Raw genomic sequence first — 21,498 nt, forward strand, 5'->3', positions numbered from 1 at the left:
GTGGGAAAAATCAGATTTGGGGTGGGAAAAATCAGATTTGGGATGAGAAAAGTCAGGTTGGGGGTGGAAAAAAGCAGATTTGGGGTGTCAGGAAGGGGATTTGGGGTGGCAGAGAAAGTTTGGGGTGTCACTGCTATTATCCCAAAATCCAGTTGTTATCCCAAGACCAATTCCCCTGGAATTCCGAGTCCTGCATCCCTGGAAAATCCCGGATCCAGGAGGGATCCACACACCAAAGCTCTGCCTCTTTCCAGTCACCTCCAAAACCAAGAGACAAAGGAAAAATAAAATAAATCCTGGTTTTTTTTTTTAGGATTTTAAGGAATGCCACAATTCCTTTTCTCCCTTGAAAACCCAAAATTCCACATTTTTTTGCTCCATGACCTCGGGAAAAAACAAAAAGCAGCTCCCACGGCGACAGGAGAAAAGTTTAAAACATTTCAAAGGAATTTTTCTTCTTGTTGTTGAGTTTTTTTTGGGGGATTTTTTTCTCCTTTTTATTCTCGTCCTCATTAAAACCAAATCCAGCAATTCCTTGGCACCCTCTGGAAAAGCTTCTCCTTGGAGAATTCCTCCTCAACAAAAGCTTGGAGTGTGCCCACATTCCAGCTTTTTTTATGGAAAATTCCCAAAGCATGAGTTTGGGGGGTTTTTTTTTGAGGATAAACACAAAACCATCCAGGTTTTTTTTTGTTTTCCCATGGAAAAGAGGTCCCAAAAAGCAGGATTTGGGATTTTCCAGGTTTTTTTTTTTTTTTCCTGGGAATTCAAGGGCTTCTCTCTACCTGTGGTTTTTCCGCTTCTTCCCAAGGCTGGGAAATTGAGGATGGAAAAAAATCAGGAAGTGCTTGGAGGATTTTTGGATTGGGGGGTGATGGTGCTGTGGGAAAAAAATGGGAAAAGTCAGATCCAGCTGTCTGAAAATTTGGGGAATTTTGGGGGTTTTGGGGTTTCTGTGAAGCTAATTGTGGAAAATCCCCAAAAAATCAAAACAAATCCCAAAAAAATCCCTTGAGGAATTAAAAAATAAATCCCCCCCCCAAAAAAAATTCCACCAAAAGGATCCCCTAAAAAATCCCAAAGAAAAAAAATATCCTGAAATATCCCCCCAAAAAATTTCCACATGAAAAATCCCCAAAATCCCCCCCAAAAAAAGAAAAAAAATTGCTAAAAATTAAAAAATCCCCTCCAGAAAATAAAAGAAATCCCTTAAAAAAAAGAAAAAAAAAATTTAAATTAATCCTAAAAATATCTCCCAAAAAAATCCCAAATATCCCCCACAAAAAAATCCCCAAAATTCCCCAAAAAATTAAAAATTCCCAAAAAAAACCTCCAAAACTAAAAAAAAAAAAAAAAAAGTTAAAAATAAATAAAAAATCCCCCAAAAATCCAAAAAATAAATCCCAAAAATCCGCAAATTCCAGAGCTTCAAATCCACCAGGATCACCCAAACCTCTCCAGGATATTTCAGGAGCTGCTACCAATTCCTTAGGAATTCTACCCAAAAAAATTGGGATCAGAGCAGCCCCTTCCCAATCCCAGCATCCCAAAATTCCAAACCCCTCCCTTTAACACAACCAAACCTCCCTAAAATTCCATTTTCCCCCCACTTTTCCCTAAAAAACGCTGCTTTTTTCACCCCAGGGGAACGGGAAAAAAGCCGGGAATGACATCCCGGATAATCCTGGAATTCTTTTCCCGGGATTTTGCCGGATACCTGCGGCCCTGGGCGGCGTTGAGCTGCTCCTTCATGGCTATGGAATGTTTGAGGAGGCTGTCGATGCTCTTGAAGTAAACACTGCTGTCAGTCATGTTCTTGATGGCGCTGGAAAAGTGGGAAAAGTGGGAAAAGTGGGAGGAGGAGGGGCTGGAATTCCCAAATTCCGGTTGTTTCCCCTCTAATCCCGGGAAATCTCATGTTTGAGGTGTGGGAATTGGGAAAAAAAAAATCACTTTGAAAGCCCTGAAGTTCCTGCTAAGGGTTCTCAAATCCCAGATTTTCCCATCCTCGTTCCCCGGATCCCCCGGAATTCCAGGAATTTCACCCTGTTAGGAGCTCAAAGCTCATCCCAAATCCCAGATCATTCCCTGGATCCTGCTGTTTTCCAGCTCTGAATTCCAGGAATTTCACCCTCAAAGTGAAAATTCCCGCTGATCAAAGCTCCAAATCCCAAAGTCTTCCCACCCTCATTCCCTGGATCCCGCTGTGTTTCCAGCCCGGAATTCCAGGAATTTCACCCTCAAACGAGAATTCCTGCTAAGAGCTCAAAGCTCATCCCAAACCCCAGCTCATTCCCTGGATCCTGCTGTGTTTTCCAGCCCGGAATTCTGGGAATTCCAGTACCTGCAGGCGTATTCCACGGTGTAAATGGCTCCCTGGCTCTGCTCCTCCCAGCTCTGCATGTCCGACTGGGAAGGAAAATCCATGGATTAGGCAGGATCTCAACTGGGAATGGGGAGATTTGGGAATGAATTCCTGGCTGGGAGGGAATGGGATGGAATTCCCAGGGAAGCCGTGGCTGCTCCATCCCCGGGAGTGTCCAAGGAAAGTGGGAGAAGCTCCAGGGAAACCTTGGAGCTGCTTCCAGTCCCTAAAAAGGGAGCTGGAGAGGGATTCGGGATTTGGGATGGAATTCCAGGACACAGGGAATGGGTTCAAACTGGAAAAGGGGAATTTGGGAATGAATTCCTGGCTGGGAGGGAATGGGATGGAATTCCCAGGGAAGCTCCATCCCTGGAAGTGCCCAAGTGGGAAAAGAGAAGCTCCAGGGAAACCTCAGAGCTCCGGGAGAGCTGGAGAGGGATTTGGGATCTGGGATGGAATCCCAGGACACAGGGAATGGGTTTAAACTGGAAAAGGAGAATTTGGGAAGGAATTCCTGGCTGCCCATCCCTGTGACTGCCCAAGAAAAGTGGGAAAAGGATCCAGGGGAAACCCTGGAGCTGCTCCCAGTCCCTGAAAACGAAGCTGGAAATGGATTTAGGACAAGGCACGGAATTCCAAGCCGCAAAGACCGGCTCCAAACCACGACTGATCCGGGATTTTCGGGATGGAATTCCTGTCTGGGAGGCAGAATTCCCAAGGATCCGGGGTGGGATGATCCCTGGGATCTTTGGGACCCACCTTGTGCTGGGCCAGCTCGGGCAGGGAGCGGCGCACGTGCTCCTGCAGCCGGAACAGCGCCACCGACGGCTCGTTGGCCAGCACGTACAGGCTCTCCGTGAACTTGTCCGTCACTGCCGGGAAAAAACGGGAAAAATCCATGGAAACCTCACCATAAATATCAGGGAAATCCATGGAAATATCCCCATGGAAATCCACAGAAATCCACGGAAATATCTCAGTGGAAATCCACAGAAATCCATGGAAATCTCATCATAAATATCATGGAAATCCATGGAAATATCTCCAGAGAAATCCACAGAAATCCATGGAAATCTCACCATAGATATCATGGAAAAATCCATGGAAATATCCCCATGGAAATCCACAGAAATCCACGGAAATATCTCAGTGGAAATCCACAGAAATCCCTGGAAATATCCCCATGGAAATCCATAGAAATATCCCCATGGAAATCCACAGAAATCCATGGAGATATCTCCGTGGAAATCCACAGAAGTCCATGGAAATCTCACCATAAATATCATGGAAAAATCCATGGAAATATCCCCATGGAAATCCACAGAAATATCTCAGTGGAAATCCACAGAAATCCACGGAAATATCCCCATGGAAATCCACAGAAATCCATGGAAATATCCCCATGGAAATCCACAGAAATATCCCCATGGAAATCCACAGAAATATCCCCATGGAAATCCACAGAAATCCATGGAAATCTCACCATAGATATCATGGAAATCCATCCATGGAATTCCACAGAAATATCTCCATGGAAATCCACAGAAATCCATGGAAATCCATCCATGGAAATCCGCAGAAATCCATGAAAATCTCACCACGGATATCATGGAAATCCATCCATGGAAAGCCATAGAAATATCTCCAAGAAAATCCACTGAAATCCATGGAAATCCACAGAAATAGCTCGATGGAAATTCATAGAAATCCATGGAAATCCATTCATAGAAATCCACAGAAATATCTCCAAGGAATTCCACAGAAATCCATGGAAATCTAACCATAGATAATCCATGGAAATCCATGGAAATCCATCCATGGAAATCCATAGAAATATCTCCACGGAATTCCACAGAAATCCATGGAAATCTCACCATAGATATCATGGAAATCCATCCATGGAAATCCACAGAAATCCACAGAAATATCTCCAAGGAATTCCACAGAAATCCATGGAAATCTCACCATAAATATCAGGGAAATCCATCCATGGAAATCCACAGAAATCCATGGAAATATCTCCGTGGAAATCCACAGAAATCCATGGAAATCTCATCATAAATATCATGGAAATCCATGGAAATATCTCCAGAGAAATCCACAGAAATCCATGGAAATCTCACCATAGATATCATGGAAAAATCCATGGAAATATCCCCATGGAAATCCATAGAAATATCCCCATGGAAATCCACAGAAATCCATGGAGATATCTCCGTGGAAATCCACAGAAGTCCATGGAAATCTCACCATAAATATCATGGAAAAATCCATGGAAATATCCCCATGGAAATCCACAGAAATCCACGGAAATATCTCAGTGGAAATCCACAGAAATCCACGGAAATATCCCCATGGAAATCCACAGAAATCCATGGAAATCTCACCATAAATATCATGGAAATCCATCCATGGAATTCCACAGAAATATCTCCATGGAAATCCATAGAAATCCATGGAAATCCATCCATGGAAATCCGCAGAAATCCATGAAAATCTCACCACGGATATCATGGAAATCCATCCATGGAAAGCCATAGAAATATCTCCAAGAAAATCCACTGAAATCCATGGAAATCCACAGAAATAGCTCGATGGAAATTCATAGAAATCCATGGAAATCCATTCATAGAAATCCACAGAAATATCTCCAAGGAATTCCACATAAATCCATGGAAATCTAACCATAGATAATCCATGGAAATCCATGGAAATCCATCCATGGAAATCCATAGAAATATCTCCACGGAATTCCACAGAAATCCATGGAAATCTCACCATAGATATCATGGAAATCCATCCATGGAAATCCACAGAAATATCTCCAAGGAAATCCACAGAAATCCATAGAAATATCTCCACGGAATTCCACAGAAATCCATGGAAATCTCACCACGGATATCATGGAAATCCATCCATGGAAATCCACAGAAATATCTCCAAGGAAATCCACAGAAATCCATGGAAATCTCACCATAAACATCATGGAAATCCATCCATGGAAATCCACAGAAATCCATGGAAATATCTCCGTGGAAATCCACAGAAATCCATGGAAATCCGCAGAAATAGCTCGATGGAAATTCATAGAAATCCATGGAAATTCATCCATGGAAATCTCTCTACGGAAAACCATGGAATCAAACAGAAACATCTCCACAGAAATTCACGGAAATCTCTCCACAGAAATATCTCCATGAAAATCCAGGGCAACCCACACAAATCCTCAGAAATATTCCCCCAGAACTCCATAAGAAAACTTCCCAAGGGATATCCCGGGATATTCCCGACTCTTCCCGGCGCCCCCACTGAGGGATAAAGGCCGGGAATCCAAACCCAACTCACCCACACGCAGCGTCCCGCCGCCACCGGCCAAATCACGACAGCGGAGCCTCTCCCAGACCCCACCGGGCCCTTCCCGATCCCGTTTTCCCCATTCCCGGTTTTCCCATTCCCGATTTTCCCATTCCCACCTTTCTTCACCTTCAGCTGCATCTCCGCCTCCTCCATCCCGCCCGCCGCCACTTCCGCTTCCGCCGGTGCCCCCCCGGAACCGCCCCCCGGGAACCCTGCGGAGAAAACAGCCCCGGCTGGGAACGCGGCCGCGGTGACAACGTTCCGCTTCAGCGCTAGAACAGGGGGTCCCCACAATTGTCACCCCCGGGGACGCTCGGTGGCTCCCGGTTCGCTCGGTGGATCCCGGTTTGTCACTCCCGGGGACGCTCGGTGGCTCCCGGTGTAGCCGTGCCCGGCTCGGCCGCCGCGGCCCCGCTGCCCTCAGAGGGGTCTGGGGGTGTCGCGGCCTTTGCTCCGCTCGGTTCCTCCCGAAGTGTCCCCGAGGTGTCCCCGAGGTGTCCCCCGGGTGTCCCCGAGGTGTCCCCGAGGCCAGGCGGTCCCGCTGCCCCACGGCCACCCCGGGCCCGTCCCTCGTATCGCTTTAAGGCCGCGATCCCCGAACCCACCCGGGCCGGGCCGGGCCCGCCGCAGCAACGGGAAGTGAGGGGGGAGAGCGCCGGGGAGGCCGCGGTGAGACCGGGAACGGGAACGGGAGAGGGATCGGGAACGGGAGAGGGAACGGGAACGGGAGAGGGATCGGGAACGGGAACGGGAGAGGGATCGGGAACGGGAGAGGGATCGGGAACGGGAGAGGGAACGGGAACGGGAGAGGGATCGGGAACGGGAGAGGGAACGGGAACGGGAACGGGAGAGGGATCGGGAACGGGAACGGGAACGGGAGAGGGATCGGGAACGGGAGAGGGAACGGGAACGGGAACGGGAGAGGGATCGGGAACGGGAGAGGGAACGGGAACGGGAGAGGGATCAGGGATCGGGGAGCGGAGACGGCGGTGAGGGGCTGGGGAGAAGGGACGGGAGGGTCCCGGGGATCCCGGGGCCGAGCTCGGGGAGCGGCGGTTGGGAGCGTCGGAAGTGCCGGGAATTGGGATGGGAATGGCGAGGGATCCCAGGAATTTGGATGGGAACGGCGAGGAATGCCAGGAACAGGGATGGGAAGGAAAGGGGGATCCCAGGAATTGGGATTGGGAGGGAAAGGGGGACCCCAGGAACAGGGATAGGGAGAGGAGGACCCCAAAAATAGGGATGGGAACAGTGAGAGGGACCCCAGGAATAGGGGTGTGGAGGGAAAGGGGGGATCCCAGGAATAGGGAAAAGGGGATCCCAGGAATAGGGATGTGAAGAATAGGGGAGACCCCAGAAACAGGATGAGAAGGGAAATGGGGGATCCCAGAAATATGATGAGGAGAATAAGGGGGATCCCAGAAATAGCATGAGGAGGATAAGGGGGGATCCCAGTAACAGGGAAAAGGGGATCCCAGGAACAGGGATGAGGAGAATAAGGGGGATCCCAGGAAAAGGATGAGAAGGGAAATGGGGAATCCCAGGAACAGGATGAGAAGAATAAGGGAGGGGTCCTTAGGAATGGGGAGGGCAGAGGGGACCCCAAACCCCGCTGCAGTTTGGGGCTCACAAGCACTCAGGGTCCACACATCCCTGTTTTCCCCCCCTCTTCCCAACCCATCCGTGTGCCAGGAAGGTGAAGGAGCAGCCGGAGGTGTCGGGGAGCCCCCCGGAATTGGGTGAAAAAAGGGGGGAAAGAGTAAAAAGGCAGCGGAGGAGCTGGTGGCCATGGGGGACAGCGGGGTCCCCTCGGCGTGTCCCCAGCAGGATCGGGATGTGGCGCTCCTGGAATGCGGCGACGGTGAGTTGGGAATGCTGGGGGACAAACTGGGTCCGGGATCCTCCTGGAAACTGGGATCTGGTTGGGATCTCTTGAGCTCAATGGGATCATCCAGCCCAGGACACCCCAAAAAATCCCCCCACCACCACCACCACCACGGGTGATCCCAAAGTTCCCGTGGTGGATTCCACCCACAAAGGAATCCCAAAGAATCCCAAAGAAATCCCAAAGAATCCCAAAGGAATCCCAAAGAATCCCAGAGAATCCCAAAGAATCCCAAAGGAATCCCAAAGGAATCCCAAAGAATCCCAAAGGAACCCCAAAGGAATCCCAAAGAATCCCAAAGGAATCCCAAAGAATCCCAAAGGAATCCCAAAGAATCCCAAAGGAACCCCAAAGGAATCCCAAAGAATCCCAGAGAATCCCAAAGGAATCCCAAAGAATCCCAGAGAATCCCAAAGAATCCCAAAGAATCCCAAAGGAATCCCAAAGAATCCCAAAGGAATCCCAAAGAATCCCAAAGGAATCCCAAAGGAATCCCAAAGAATCCCAGAGAATCCCAAAGGAATCCCAAAGAATCCCAGAGAATCCCAAAGAATCCCAAAGAATCCCAAAGAATCCCAAAGGAATCCCAGAGAATCCCAAAGGAATCCCAAAGAATCCCAAAGAATCCCAAAGAATCCCAGAGAATCCCAAAGAATCCCAAAGAATCCCAAAGAATCCCAAAGGAATCCCAGAGAATCCCAAAGGAATCCCAAAGAATCCCAAAGGAACCCCAAAGGAATCCCAAAGAATCCCAGAGAATCCCAAAGAAATCCCAAAGAATCCCAAAGGAATCCCAAAGAATCCCAAAGGAATCCCAAAGGAATCCCAAAGAATCCCAGAGAATCCCAAAGGAATCCCAAAGAATCCCAGAGAATCCCAAAGAATCCCAAAGAATCCCAAAGAATCCCAAAGGAATCCCAGAGAATCCCAAAGGAATCCCAAAGAATCCCAAAGGAATCCCAAAGGAATCCCAAAGAATCCCAAAGGAACCCCAAAGGAATCCCAAAGAATCCCAAAGGAATCCCAAAGAATCCCAGAGAATCCCAAAGAATCCCAAAGAATCCCAAAGGAATCCCAAAGAATCCCAGAGAATCCCAAAGGAATCCCAAAGAATCCCAGAGAATCCCAAAGAATCCCAAAGAATCCCAAAGGAATCCCAAAGAATCCCAAAGGAATCCCAAAGAATCCCAAAGAATCCCAAAGAATCCCATGGATTGCAGGTGGAGCCGAGACCCTGCGGAATTCCTCAGCTGCTTCCATGGATTCCCAGAGCAGCAGCGAGCCCCCGGCCCTGGATGGTGAGTGTGGCACAGAGGGGAAAAATTCCAGGGATCTCTGATCCCAAAAAATCCGGGGAAAGAGGCTGAAAGGTGGAAAATCCCAATCCCAAAGTTTGGTGCCGACTCCTCCTGCCAGCCCTGAGAGGTCGCTGCAGCTCCACGCTGGAATTGGAGATGGGAATCGCATTTTCCTTGGATTTTTCCCCCAAAAAAACGCGGATCTGGGGATGGAAACACTTTGGGATTCCCAAGTGGAGCCCGGCAAGGATGGGAAATGGGAGGATGGATCATAAATAAATGGAAAATAAACTTAAATTAATAAGGAACGATGAAATAAATAAAGAGTAGAGTCGAAATTAATAGAGAGTAAGGGCAAAATTAATAGAGGATAAACTAATAAATAAAGTAATAGAGAATAAATGAATAGAGAATAAATAAATAGAAAATGAACCAGAAATTAATAGAGAATAATCCTGAAATTAATAGAGAATAAATCCTAAATTAGTAGAGAATAAATTAGAGAATAAATAAGAGAATAAACATGAATTTAATATGGAATAGAGAATAAAACCTGAAATTATTAGAGAATATATTAGAGAATAAACCCAAAAATAATAGAGGATAAATAAATAAATCGAGAATAAACTCAAAATTAAGAAAATAAACCCAAAATTAATAGGGAATAAGTAGAGAATAAAACCTGAAATTAATGAAGAATATACCCAGAATTATTAGAAAATAAACCTGAAATTAATAGAGAATAAATAAATTGAAAATAAGCCTGAAATTAGTCGAGAATTAGTAAAGAATAAACAAATAAGTAGAGAATAAATAGAGAATAAATCCTAAACTAATAGTGAATAAACCCAAAATTAAGAGAATAAATCCAAATAAATAAATAAACAGAATAAATAATAATATAAATAAATATAATATATAAATAATATATATATAAAATAATAAATGTATAAATATAATATAAATAAATGATATAATAAATAAATAAATCAAGAAGAAACCCCAAATTAATAGAAAATAAACAGAAAATTTAATAGAAAACAACAAAATATACAGAGAGAACAAACCCAAACTTGACAGAGAGCAGACCCAAAACAAATAAAAAACAAAGCTAATAAACCCAAAATAAATGGAGAACAAACAAATTAACAGAGAATAAACCCAAATTAATAGAGAATTAATAAAAATTAATAGAAATTAAATGAAAACCCTCTCGATTTTGCTGTCCCTGGCAGGTTTCCCCCTGAAACATTCCAACACCTTGACCAACAGACAGCGAGGCAACGAGGTGTCAGCGCTGCCGGCCACGCTGGACAGTGAGTGCCCGGGGCCACCTCGGGATTTGGGGACATCAGGAGAGGGGTTGGAGACACCCTGGGAATTTGGGGACATCAGGAGAGGGGTTGGGGCCACCTCAGGATTTGGGGACAGCAGGGAAAGGATTGGAGACACTCCAGAAATTTGGGGAGATCAGGAGAGGGATTGGAGACACCCTGGGATTTTGGAGACAGCAGGGAAAGGATTGGGGCCACCATGGGAATTTGGGGACATCAGGAGAGGGGTTGGAGACACCCCAGGAATTTGGGAACAGCAGGGAAAGTGTTGGGGCCACCCCAGGATTTTGGGGAGATCAGGAGAGGGATTGGAGACGCCTCGGGAATTTGAGGAGATCAAAAGAGGGGTTGGGGCCACCCCAGGAATTTGGGGACAGCAGGGAAAGGATTGGAGACACTCCAGAAATTTGGGGACATCAGGAGAGGGATTGGAGACACCCTGGGAATTTGAGGAGATCAAAAGAGGGATTGGGGCCACCTCAGGATTTGGGGACAGCAGGGAAAGGATTGGGGCCAGCCCAGGATTTTGGGGAGATCAGGAGAGGGATTTGGGGCCACCTCAGGGATTTTGGGGACAGCAGGAGAGAGATTGGAGACACCCTGGGAATTTGGGAGCAGCAGGGAAAGGATTGGAGACACCCCAGGAATTTGGGGACAGCAGGGAAAGGGTTGGAGCCACCCCAGGATTTTGGGGACATCAGGAGAGGGATTGGAGCCACCCTGGGATTTTGGGGACAGAAGGGAAAGGGTTGGGGCCATCCCTGGAATTTGGGGACATCAGGAGAGGGATTGGGGCCACCTCAGGAATTTGGGGACATCAGAGAAAGGATTGGGGCCGCCCCAGGGATTTTGGGGACAGCAGGAGAGGGGCTGGGGCCACCCTGGAGCAGCTCCCACTGCCCCAGATTTGCAGGGAATTGCTTTTCCTGATGGATTTGTCTCTTCCAGCGCTGTCCATCCACCAGCTGGCTGCCCAAGGGGAGCTCATCCAGCTGAAGGAGCACCTGAGGAAAGGTTGGTGTCCCTTTGTCCCTGCCAGGACCTGCCAGGTCCCCTCCAACCCTCGGCTTGGTTTGCACTCAGAATTAAAACCACTGGAACTGGGGGTGGGTTTTTGGTTTTATTTTTTTTCTTTGGGAAGATTTTTCCAGTTTTGGAGATGGGGAAAAAAATCCCCAAAAATCATCAATTCCAACCATCCACCAGCTGCTTGAGGTGGTTTTCCAGCCTTTACTGGTTTAACTGGGAGCACAGGGGGTTCACCCTGGCTGTTTTCACCTGCCCAGGTGAGAATTTGGTGAACAAACCCGACGAGAGAGGCTTCACCCCCCTGATCTGGGCTGCAGCTTTCGGGGAGATCGAGACCGTCCGGCACCTCCTGGAATGGGTGAGCCCTGGGACACTTCCCGACTCCAGGGGCTTCCAAAATCCAGTGGTGTCCTGGGAGCTGCCTTTGTAATCCTGGGATCTGCCTCTTTAATCCTGGGATCTGCCTTTGTAATCCTGGGATCTGCCTCTTTAATCCTGGGATCTGCCTTTGTAATCCTGGGATCTGCCTCTTTAATCCTGGGATCTGCCTTTGTAATCCTGGGATCTGCCTCTTTAATCCTGGGATCTGCCTCTTTAATCCTGGGATCTGCCTCTTTAATCCTGGGATCTGCCTTTGTAATCCTGGGATCTGCCTCTTTAATCCTGGGATCTGCCTTTGTAATCCTGGGATCTGCCTCTTTAATCCTGGGATCTGCCTCTTTAATCCTGGGATCTGCCTTTGTAATCCTGGGATTTTGGTCTGTTTTTATTCCTGGGATTTCCCTTTTTTTATACTGGGATTTCCCTCTGTTTTTAATCCTGGGATCTCTCTCTTTAATCCAGGGATCTTGGGCTGTTTTTATTCCTGGGATCTGCCTTTTTAATCCTGGGATCTCTCTCTGTTTTTAATCCTGGCATCTCCCTCTTTTATCCTGGGATCTGCCACGGGTTTTATTCCTGGTATTTCCCTTTTTTATACTGGGATTTCCCTCTGTCTTTAATCCTGGGATCTTGGTCTGTTTTTATTCCTTGGATTTCCATTTTTTATCTTGGGATCACCGTCTTTTATACGGGGATCTCCCTCTGTTTTTAATCCTGGGATCTGCCTCTGTCTTTCATTGGGGATTGGGGTTTCCAGACAGGGAAAAAAGGGCTGAGGATCCATCAGGATGGAGGAAAATTCAAATATTCCCAGTGAGGGTTTAGGTCAGGGAAAAGAACTGTAAAATTGAACTATTCCCAGTTAAGGGTTTTGGTCAGGGGAAGGAACTGGAAAATTCAAATTCAAAAATAATTCAAATATTCCCAATTAAGGATTTTGGTCAGGGGAAGGAACTGGAAAATTCAAATTCAAAAATAATTCAAATGCTCTCAGTAAGGATTTTGGTCAGGGGATAATTCAAATATTCCCAGTTAAGGATTTTGGTCAGGGGAAGGAACTGGGAAATTGAAATAATTCCCAGTTAAGGATTTTGGTCAGGGGAAGGAACTGGGAAATTGAAATAATTCCCAGTTAAGGATTTTGGTCAGGGGAAGGAACTGGGAAATTGAAATAATTCCCAGTTAAGGATTTTGGTCAGGGGAAGGAACTGGGAAATTGAAATAATTCCCAGTTAAGGATTTTGGTCAGGGGAAGGAACTGGGAAATTGAAATAATTCCCAGTGTGGATTCCGGTGCGGGCGGGGGTGGCTGTGTCAGGGTCACCTGGCAGTGTCCCCCGGCCGTGGCTGTCCCCAGGGCGCTGACCCTCACGCGCTGGCCAAGGAGAGGGAGAGCGCGCTGGCCCTGGCCAGCATGGGCGGCTACACCGACATCGTCACCATGCTGCTGGACAGGGACGTGGACATCAACACCTACGACTGGGTGAGGACACCTGCGTGGCCGGGGGACAGCGGGGACAGTGGGGACAGTGAGGGGACAGAGGGGACACTGAGGACAGAGGGGACAGAAGAGGACACAGGGGGCAGAGGGAAAGAGGGGACACCGGGAACACTGGGGACAGAGGGGACAGCAGAGGACACAGGGGACTTTAGGGACAGTGAGGACCGAGGGGACACCAGGATAAACCTCCTCAGTGCCACCAGCACGGCCAGGGGACACCAGACTGGAATTGGGAGAGGCTGGAATGGGATCCCAGTGAATCCCAGTTTGGAGCTGGGAGAGGCTGGAATGGGATCCCAGTGAATCCCAGTTTGGAGCTGGGAGGGGCTGGAAGGGTATCCCAGTCTGGAATTGGATCCCAGTTTGGAGCTGGGAGAGGCTGGAATGGGATCCCAGTCTGGAATTGGATCCCAGTTTGGAGCTGGGAGAGGCTGGAATGGGATCCCAGTCTGGAATTGGATCCCAGTTTGGAGCTGGGAGAGGCTGGAATGGGATCCCAGTCTGGAATTGGATCCCAGTTTAGAGCTGGGAGGGGCTGGAATGGGATCCCAGTCTGGAATTGGATCCCAGTTTAGAGCTGGGAGGGGCTGGAATGGGATCCCAGTTTGGAGCTGGGAGAGGCTGGAATGGGATCCCAGTCAATCCCAGTTTGGAGCTGGGAGGGGCTGGAATGGGATCCCAGTCTGGAATTGGATCCCAGTTTGGAGCTGGGAGGGGCTGGAATGGGATCCCAGTTTGGAGCTGGGAGAGGCTGGAATGGGATCCCAGTCAATCCCAGTTTGGTGCTGGGAGGGGCTGGAATGGGATCCCAATTTGGAGCTGGGACAGGCTGGAAGGGGATCCCAGTGAGTCCCAGCCTCAAACTGGGCAAGTCTGGCTGGGGAATCCCATCAGATCCCAGCCTGGAGCTGGGAGAGGATGAAAGGAGGGTCAGGAAGCTCCTGAGGGAATCCCCCGGGATCTGCGGGAGCTCGGGAATGACTTTTCCCTCCCCACAGAACGGGGGCACGCCCCTGCTCTACGCCGTGCGCGGGAACCACGTCAAGTGCGTGGAGGCCCTGCTGGGTAAGGCACAAACCCGCTCCCGGTGATCCCAGCCGCTGGAATCGCTGCTTCCCAGCCTCGGGAACAGATCCCGGGGGGCGAGGGGCAGCTTTTGGGGTCCCTTTTTCCCAACCCCTCGTTCCCGACCCGCAGCCTGCGGCGCTGACCTGACGGAGGAGGCGGATTCGGGATACACCCCCATGGACCTGGCCGTGGCTCTGGGACACAAGAAAGGTGAGTGTTCCCCTGAGGAAAACAGGGATTTTTGCCTCAGAAAGTGGGTTTCCCTCAGAAAACAGGGATTTTCCCTCAGAAAACAGGGATTTTCCCTCAGAAAACAGGGATTTTCCCTCAGAAAACAGGGATTTTCCTCGGAAAACAGGGATTTTCCTCAGAAAACAGGGATTTTCCCTCGCAAAGCGGGTATTTTCCTCGGAAAACAGGGATTTTCCTCAGAAAGCAGGGATTTTCCTCAGAAAACAGCAATTTTCCTCGGAAAGCAGGGATTTTCCCTCGCAAAGCGGGGGTTCTGCCTCAGAAAATGTGGGTTTTCCCCTGAGAAAAGAAGGGTTTTCCCTCAGAAAACAGGGATTTTTGCCTCAGAAAGTGGGTTTCCCTCAGAAAACAGGGACTTTTCCCTCAGAAAACAGGGATTTTGCCTCAGAAAACAGGGATTTCCCTCAGAAAATGGGGTTTCTCTCAGAAAACATGGGGGTTTTCCCTCAGAAAACAAGGATTTTTCCCTCAGAAAGCACGGGTTTTTCCCTCAGAAAACATGTGGGGTTTTCCCCTGAGAAAACAAGGATCTTCCCTCAGAAAACAAGGATGTTTTCCCCTCAGAAAAGAGGGATTTTTCCCTCAGAAAACAGGGATTTTTTTTCCCCTCAGAAAACAGGGATTTCCCCTCAGAAAACAGGGATTTTTCCCTTCAGGAAACAGGCATTTTCCCCTCAGAAATCAGGGATTTTTCCCCTCAGAAAACAAGCACTTTTTCCCTCAGAAAACAGGGATTTTCCCCTCAGAAAACAGGGATTTCCCCTCAGAAAACATGTTTTTCCCCTCAGAAAATGGATTTTCCCCTCAGAAAACAAGAGGGAAACAGTGACCGGCTCCTTCCCAGAGCAGCTTCCCTGAATTCCACCCCTCTCCCACCCTCAGTCCAGCAGGTGATGGAGAACCACATCCTGAAGCTGTTCCAGAACAAGAAGAAGAAGAAGTGATTCCCAGGATCACCACGGCCTCGTCCCACCAGGAGAAATCTGGGAATTTCTGCCCTCTGTGCACGGCTGCCATGCCTGAAATCCAGGGACACTCATTCCAGCCCTGGCTGGGCCCGGCTGCCATTGGAAGCAAACTCTTAATTGGAATTAAATTTGGTGGAATTAAATTTGGAAGCGGCTCTGTGGAGCCTTTTCTGCTGCATCCATCCCAGATCCATTCCCAATCCCAGTTTTTGGGGGAAACTGAGTCAAAGTCTTCCCCTCAGCATCTCCTGGAATTCCTGTCCAGAGCTGTCCCTGTGGAAAGGGAAGCTCCCATAACGCTGCCACAGCCAGGAGGAAAAATCCTGCGGGATTCTGGCAGACGGGAAACGTTAGATTTAAATTTAAAAAATTAAAATTAAATTTGCCAGGGGTGGCCCCAAAGTGACAGCACAGGGAGGGGACATTTCCCTGTCCTAAAGTCGAACCCCTGAGGGCTCATTTCCCAGGAGCAGCCAGGAAAAAGCAGGAATATATTTTATATATATTATTTATATATAAATATATATATTAATATATATAATATGATATATATTATATATAAATATATATATTATATAATAATATATATAAATATACATATATACACATGTATATACATATATATATTTATATTATATATAATATAATATATATTATATATATTATATATAGTATAATAATATATAATAATATATAATATATAATATAATAATATATAGTATATATAATAAATATATAATAATATATAATATAATAATATATAATAATATATGATAATGCATATTATAAATATATATTGTTTATATAAATTATTTATATATAATTTAATTTAATTTATTTTATTTTAATGGTCCCATCACACACCCGTGTCCCTCGCCGGTGTCACCCCAGGGGACACCAAGGTGGGGACAGCCCTAGAGCCTCTCCCCCAGCACCCCCAGGTGATAAACCACCACCCTCCCGAAGAAATCCGTGCTGCTCCCAAAGGTGATCTTCAGCTTATCCAGCACCGTCTCCTCCACCTGGAATTTCTGCGGCTCGCAGTGAAGGAATAACTCTGGGATTGGGATGGGGGACCCGCCCTGAGAGGGGGGCACAGGTGGGGGTCACGCCCCCCGCTCTGCCCAGCAGCAGAATTCCCAAAAAATCCCCCAATTCCTTCCCCCCTCCAGTGCAGTCGTCATCCTGGGAAAGGATATTTGCATGGCGTGGCTGTCCTGGGGGTACAGCTCCGATATTTTCACCGGCTCCTCGCCGCTTCTGCAGCCTGGGGAGGGCGAGAGGGGAGCCTCAGGTACAACCAGGTGCGCTCCCAAAATCCAGCTCCTCTTTATTCACCCACGGAGCTGCTCCAGGTGCGCTCCCAAAATCTTCCCTGGCTCACAACTCCTCTTTATTCACCCACAGAGCTGCTCCTGGGGCTCCTGAGCCCTTCCAGGTGCTCTCCCAGAATTTTCCCTGGCTTCTAGAAGCTCCCAGCTCCTTTTTATTCACCCACAGAGCTGCTCCTGAGCCCTTCCAGGTGCTCTCCCAAAATCTTCCTTGGCTTCCAGAGGCTCCCAGCTCCTCTTTATTTACCCACAGAGCTGCTCCTGGTGCTTCTGAACCCCTCCAGGTTCTGTCCCAAAATCTTCCCTGGCTTCCAGAGGCTCCCAGCTCCTTTTTATTCACCCACAGAGCTGCTCCTGAGCCCTTCCAGGAGCTCTCCCAAAATTTTCCCTGGCTTCTAGAAGCTCCCAACTCCTCTTTATTCACCCACAGAGCTGCTCCAGGTGTTCCAGAACCCCTCCTGGGATTTGGGAATTGCTGATAAATCACTCTGAGCCTCCCTCTCACAACCGGCAGGATCCAGGTGTGGGTAAACTGAGGCAGGACCCCCGTGGCACCCCAGCAATCCTCACCTTCCAGCGTGCACAGCCGGCTGGAAAATCCCCCCTGGAACTGGATGTGGAGCTGGGAGACCCTGACGGGGCCGGGGAAATCCAGGGTGACCCACTGGGACGTGCCCTGGGTGGGGACAGGAGCGTCACGGGGGGGACACGGAGCGGGGTGACAGCTCCCGTGTCCCCCCCCCCGGGCTGTCCCCACACCTGGTCCGAGTTCCAGCAGGTCTCCTCGCTGCCATCGAACAGGTGCTGCTTCCCGAAGTGCTTCACGTCCCGGTTCAGCACCGAGCTCACCCTGCGGGGACATCAGCACCCCCTGTCCCGTCCCCAGGGACATCCCCTGGCAGGGCCGGGGGACAGCGGGGACAGCTGGGGACACTGGGGGGACAGTGGGGGGACAGCTGGGGAGAGTGGGGGACAGCAGGGACAGCGAGGGGACAGTGAGTGACAGCGAGGGGACAGCCGGGAGAGAGTGGGGGACCACGGGGGATAGCCGAGGGACAGTGAGGGACAGCGAGGGGACAGCGAGGAGGGGACAGCACCCACCGCGTGGCCGTGCGGGCACAGACCAGGGGCTCCAGGGGCATCGCTGCCTGCCGAGAGAGCTGCTCAGTGAGGGGCACAGGGGGACACCAAAACCAGCCCTGGGGACACCTAAACAGAGCTGGGGACACCCAAAGAGCGCTGGGGACACCCTAACAGCGCTGGGGACACCTAAACAGCGCTGGGGACACTCAAACCAGAGCTGGGGACACCAAAACAGCGCTGGGGACACCCAAACCAGAGCTGGGGACACCCAAACAGAGCTGGGGACACCTAAACAGCCCTGGGGACACCCAAAACAGAGCTGGGGACACCCAAAACAGCTCTGGGGACACCCAAAATAGCGCTGGGGACACCCAAAACAGCTCTAGGGACACCCAAAATAGCGCTGGGGACACCCAAACTAGAGCTGGGTGACCCGAACCTTCCTGGGGACACCTGGGTGGGAACGGGGACAACCAAACCAGCCCTGGGGACACCAAACCAGAGCTGGGGACGACCGGGGACCCTTGGATCGCACTGGGGACCTCCCGAGCAGCACCGGTGACACCCCGACAGCAACGGGGAGCCCTGCGCAGCCCTGGGGACCCTCGGACAGCAGCGGGGACCCCCGGGCGCTGCTCCCCGCTCCCCTCCCGGTCCCGCCGGGGCCGCCCCGCACTCACCGCCCGCCGCAGGAAGAGGCGGAGCCCCCGCCCCGCTCCCGGTGTCCGGTACCGCCCTCGGCACCGCGGGGCATCGGGGATGGCAGCTCCGTGTGCCCCCACATCCCCCGGGGTCACCCGAGACCCCTCCGTGTCCCCCACATCCCCCGGCGCCACCCGAGACCCCTCCGTGTCCCCCCTCCCCGTCCGGCCCCGCCGTGCTCGCCCCCGGTACCGCTCCCGGTGCCCGCGTGTCCTTGGGATCGGGGGGATCCCCCCTTCCCTTCCCGGTGCTGGGGGGACACGGGGGGCTCGGGGACCTTCCCGGGACAGATCTGCAGGTGGCACTGGCAGGGACAGGGACAGGGACAGGGACAGGGACAGGGACAGGGACAGGGACAGGGACAGGGACATTCCCGAATCCCTGAAATCCCGCATATCCCTGCATCCCTGTATGTCCGTGGAACCCCGCATCGCCCTGCATTTCCCTGCATCCCTAAACCTCTGGATTCCTGGATCCCGTCATTCCTGAGCCTCCGCATCGCTGCACGTGCCTGCAATTCCCTGCAGCTCCTGAATCCCTGAATTCCTGCATCCCCACACACCCCTGCAAATCTCTGCATATCCCCGCAAATCCCTGCGTGTTCCCGCATCCCTGCATTTCCCTGCTAATCCCTGAATCCCTGCAGATCCCGGAGTTCTTCCACAGTCCAGCAATGCTGCAGCTCCCAGCTCATCCCCGCTCATCCCTGCATCCCTCCATCCCCGCACCTCCCTCTCAGCCCCGCATCCTTTCTCATCCCTGCTCATCCCAGCATCCCTGAATCCCTGAATTCCTGCTCATCCCTGAATTCCTGCTCATCCCAGCATCCCTGAATCCCTGAATTCCTGCTCATCCCTGCTCATCCCAGCGTCCCTGAATTCCTGCTCATCCCCGCTCATCCCCGCATCCCTGCCCGCCGCACCCCCGGCTCCGCAGCCCCGCAGAGCTCCCGGTGCCGGGTGAGTCACGGCGGCCGCGCCGAGGCCGCCTCGGCTCAGTCACCGGCAAAAATAAACCCGGAGAGAGCTGCGGAGCCACCGCCCCCTCCTCGTCCTCATCCCCGTCCCCATTTCTGTTCCCACCCCGGTCCCATCCCTGTCCCCATCCCTGTCCCCATCTCCGTCCCCATTTCTGTCCCCATCCCTGTCCCTGTCCCCGGGGCTCGGCCCCGGCTGGGGACACGCTGCCGCCCATGTCACACACATGTCACACATCAATGTCACACACATGTCACACACATGTCACACGCCTGTTCGCACACCCGCGGGGACACACGACACAGCAGCACACGCGTGACCGGCTCTGCCTTCCTCCTCCTCCTCCTCCTCCTCCCTTCCCCCGTCGAGTTTCGCCTGAGAAATTGGGTCAAAAACCGCAGGAGCCTCATTTGCCCCTGGGCTAATTGCGCGCCTGGGGACAGAGCTGCCACTTCTGCCACCGCCGTGCGCGTCACCTCCCGCACGCGCGTCCCCGTCCTCATCCCGGGGACCCCCGGAACTGCCGAACCGGGAGGATCCCGGTGATCCCTGACCCTCAGATCCCTGGGATCCGGGAGGATCCCGATGATCTCTGACCCTTCCTCTGCTGCAGAACTGGGAGGATCCCGGTGATCCCTGATCCTTCCACTGCTGTGGAACTGGGAGGACCTCGACGACCCCTGACCCTCAGATATTTGGGATCCCGGAGGATCCCGGTGATCCCTGACCCTCAGATCTCTGGGATCCGGGAGGTTCCCGGTGTCCCCCGACCCTTCCAGCCCTGCAGAACCGGGAAGCAGTGCCCCATCCCCGGAATCTTCAGCCTCATCACCTTCCTCGCAGTCGAGGAACGCGGGGCCGTGCCGGGAGCCGCTCCCGGCTGCTCCTCCGCTCTCCGGGGAGGCTTTTCCCTGGATTTCCATGAGATCCGGGATCCGATGGCCGGGCTCGGGCCCCGCGGTACCGGCGGCTCAGGAAGGGAGCACCCGGTGCCTTTTGTGCGGCGAGTGGCGACCGTGTGGCTCCTGCCCAGCACCCCCGGCAGGCGCTTCCGAGCGGCGAGCGGCCGCTGTGCCCCTCACCATTAATTACTTTGAATAATTAATTACTTGTGCCGATTGATTGCCACTTCCGTGGTAAGCGCCGGGGGATGCGGGATTCAGGCCGGCACAGGGCTCTGCCTGTTCCCAGCGCCTTTATTATTTATCCAAATTCCCCCGAGCGCGCAGGGCGGGGGTTTGGGAAGGGTTTGGAGTGGGCAGATGTCGTTTGGAATTCACGCCAAGTGACAATGCGGTGGCATCTCGGCGCTGGGAAGGAGCAGGGCAGGGTGGTCGTGGGTGGAAGGGGATGGGTAAATTATATAATTACCATTAATTTATTATAATTTCATTATTTTTATTTCATTATATATATATATTCATATTATATATATTTAGATTTATAATTTATAATTTATTTTTATATTTATTTATTTTATATATTTATATTTATATTTATTTATTTTATATATTTATTTATTTTATATATTTATTTATTTTTTTAATATATATTTATTTATATATTTATTTATCTTTATTACCTTTATTGTTATATTTTAGTTATATTTTATATTTATATATTTATATATTATATATAATATATATTTTTATATATAATATATTATATATAAATATATAACTAAACTATATTTATCTTTATTACCTTTATTGCTATATTTTAGTTATATTTTATATTTATATATTTATATATTATATATAATATATATTTATATATATAATATATTAGATATAAATATATAATTAAACTATATTTATATTTATTCTAATTTATTTATTTATATATATGTATTTAATTTTAATTTTAATAACTTTTATTTAATTTATATTTAATTATAATTTAATATAATTTATTATAAGGCTGGTTTAAAGCCACAAACTGGCCTTTAGTCCCCAGGGCTGAGGGCA

The 21,498-nt window shown here is 49.8% G+C and overlaps 3 protein-coding genes across 4 annotated transcripts; 1 reads left to right on the plus strand and 2 right to left on the minus strand.

Moving 5' to 3' along the window:
• Positions 1 to 285: 285 nt before the first annotated feature.
• On the minus strand, positions 286 to 5,934 carry BORCS8 (BLOC-1 related complex subunit 8). The gene is made up of 5 exons (XM_005531670.3): positions 5,839 to 5,934; positions 3,125 to 3,237; positions 2,345 to 2,409; positions 1,718 to 1,825; positions 286 to 880 (listed from the first exon to the last, which is right to left on the minus strand). Exons 1-5 carry the CDS (start codon positions 5,873 to 5,875, stop codon positions 838 to 840), a joined length of 366 nt encoding a protein of 121 aa, XP_005531727.1. The 5' UTR covers positions 5,876 to 5,934; the 3' UTR covers positions 286 to 837.
• A 6-nt stretch (positions 5,935 to 5,940) lies between these two features.
• Positions 5,941 to 15,593, plus strand: RFXANK (regulatory factor X associated ankyrin containing protein). 2 transcript variants are annotated; one of them, XM_014260343.2, is made up of 10 exons: positions 5,941 to 6,391; positions 7,415 to 7,583; positions 8,828 to 8,905; positions 10,141 to 10,221; positions 11,188 to 11,253; positions 11,526 to 11,626; positions 12,968 to 13,132; positions 14,149 to 14,215; positions 14,348 to 14,428; positions 15,353 to 15,593. In XM_014260343.2, the coding sequence occupies exons 2-10, from the start codon at positions 7,511 to 7,513 to the stop codon at positions 15,412 to 15,414; spliced, it is 774 nt and encodes a 257-aa protein (XP_014115818.2). In that variant the 5' UTR covers positions 5,941 to 6,391; positions 7,415 to 7,510; the 3' UTR covers positions 15,415 to 15,593. The 2 variants fall into 2 exon arrangements, with proteins under 2 accessions (XP_014115818.2, XP_014115819.2); XM_014260344.2 differs by having other exon boundaries at positions 13,007 to 13,132.
• A 678-nt stretch (positions 15,594 to 16,271) lies between these two features.
• On the minus strand, positions 16,272 to 18,555 carry NR2C2AP (nuclear receptor 2C2 associated protein). The gene is made up of 6 exons (XM_088067872.1): positions 18,533 to 18,555; positions 17,871 to 17,917; positions 17,529 to 17,619; positions 17,340 to 17,445; positions 16,637 to 16,705; positions 16,272 to 16,468 (listed from the first exon to the last, which is right to left on the minus strand). The coding sequence occupies exons 2-6, from the start codon at positions 17,909 to 17,911 to the stop codon at positions 16,353 to 16,355; spliced, it is 423 nt and encodes a 140-aa protein (XP_087923998.1). The 5' UTR covers positions 17,912 to 17,917; positions 18,533 to 18,555; the 3' UTR covers positions 16,272 to 16,352.
• Positions 18,556 to 21,498: the final 2,943 nt, after the last annotated feature.

Source organism: Pseudopodoces humilis, chromosome 28, assembly GCF_049639895.1.
Source record: "Pseudopodoces humilis isolate 2021_Gansu_Grassland_sample_001 chromosome 28, ASM4963989v1, whole genome shotgun sequence".
In the NCBI taxonomy this organism is placed as follows: domain Eukaryota; kingdom Metazoa; phylum Chordata; class Aves; order Passeriformes; family Paridae; genus Pseudopodoces; species Pseudopodoces humilis.

Excerpts from the sequence above, each read along its gene's own strand:
- NR2C2AP (XM_088067872.1), bottom strand. The coding sequence starts at position 17,911 with ATGCCCCTGGAGCCCCTGGTCTGTGCCCGCACGGCCACGCG. Across the intron at positions 17,620-17,870 it reads TGTGCCCGCACGGCCACGCG|GGTGAGCTCGGTGCTGAACC; the intron begins GTGGGTGCTGTC and ends ATGTCCCCGCAG. Across the intron at positions 17,446-17,528 it reads CCTGCTGGAACTCGGACCAG|GGCACGTCCCAGTGGGTCAC; the intron begins GTGTGGGGACAG and ends GTCCCCACCCAG.
- BORCS8 (XM_005531670.3), bottom strand. The coding sequence starts at position 5,875 with ATGGAGGAGGCGGAGATGCAGCTGAAGGTGAAGAAAG. Across the intron at positions 3,238-5,838 it reads GCAGCTGAAGGTGAAGAAAG|TGACGGACAAGTTCACGGAG; the intron begins GTGGGAATGGGA and ends TTTTCCCGGCAG. Across the intron at positions 2,410-3,124 it reads CCGAGCTGGCCCAGCACAAG|TCGGACATGCAGAGCTGGGA; the intron begins GTGGGTCCCAAA and ends TTTCCTTCCCAG.
- RFXANK (XM_014260343.2), top strand. The coding sequence starts at position 7,511 with ATGGGGGACAGCGGGGTCCCCTCGGCGTGTCCCCAGCAGGATCGGGAT. Across the intron at positions 8,906-10,140 it reads CGAGCCCCCGGCCCTGGATG|GTTTCCCCCTGAAACATTCC; the intron begins GTGAGTGTGGCA and ends TGTCCCTGGCAG. Across the intron at positions 13,133-14,148 it reads ACATCAACACCTACGACTGG|AACGGGGGCACGCCCCTGCT; the intron begins GTGAGGACACCT and ends CCCTCCCCACAG.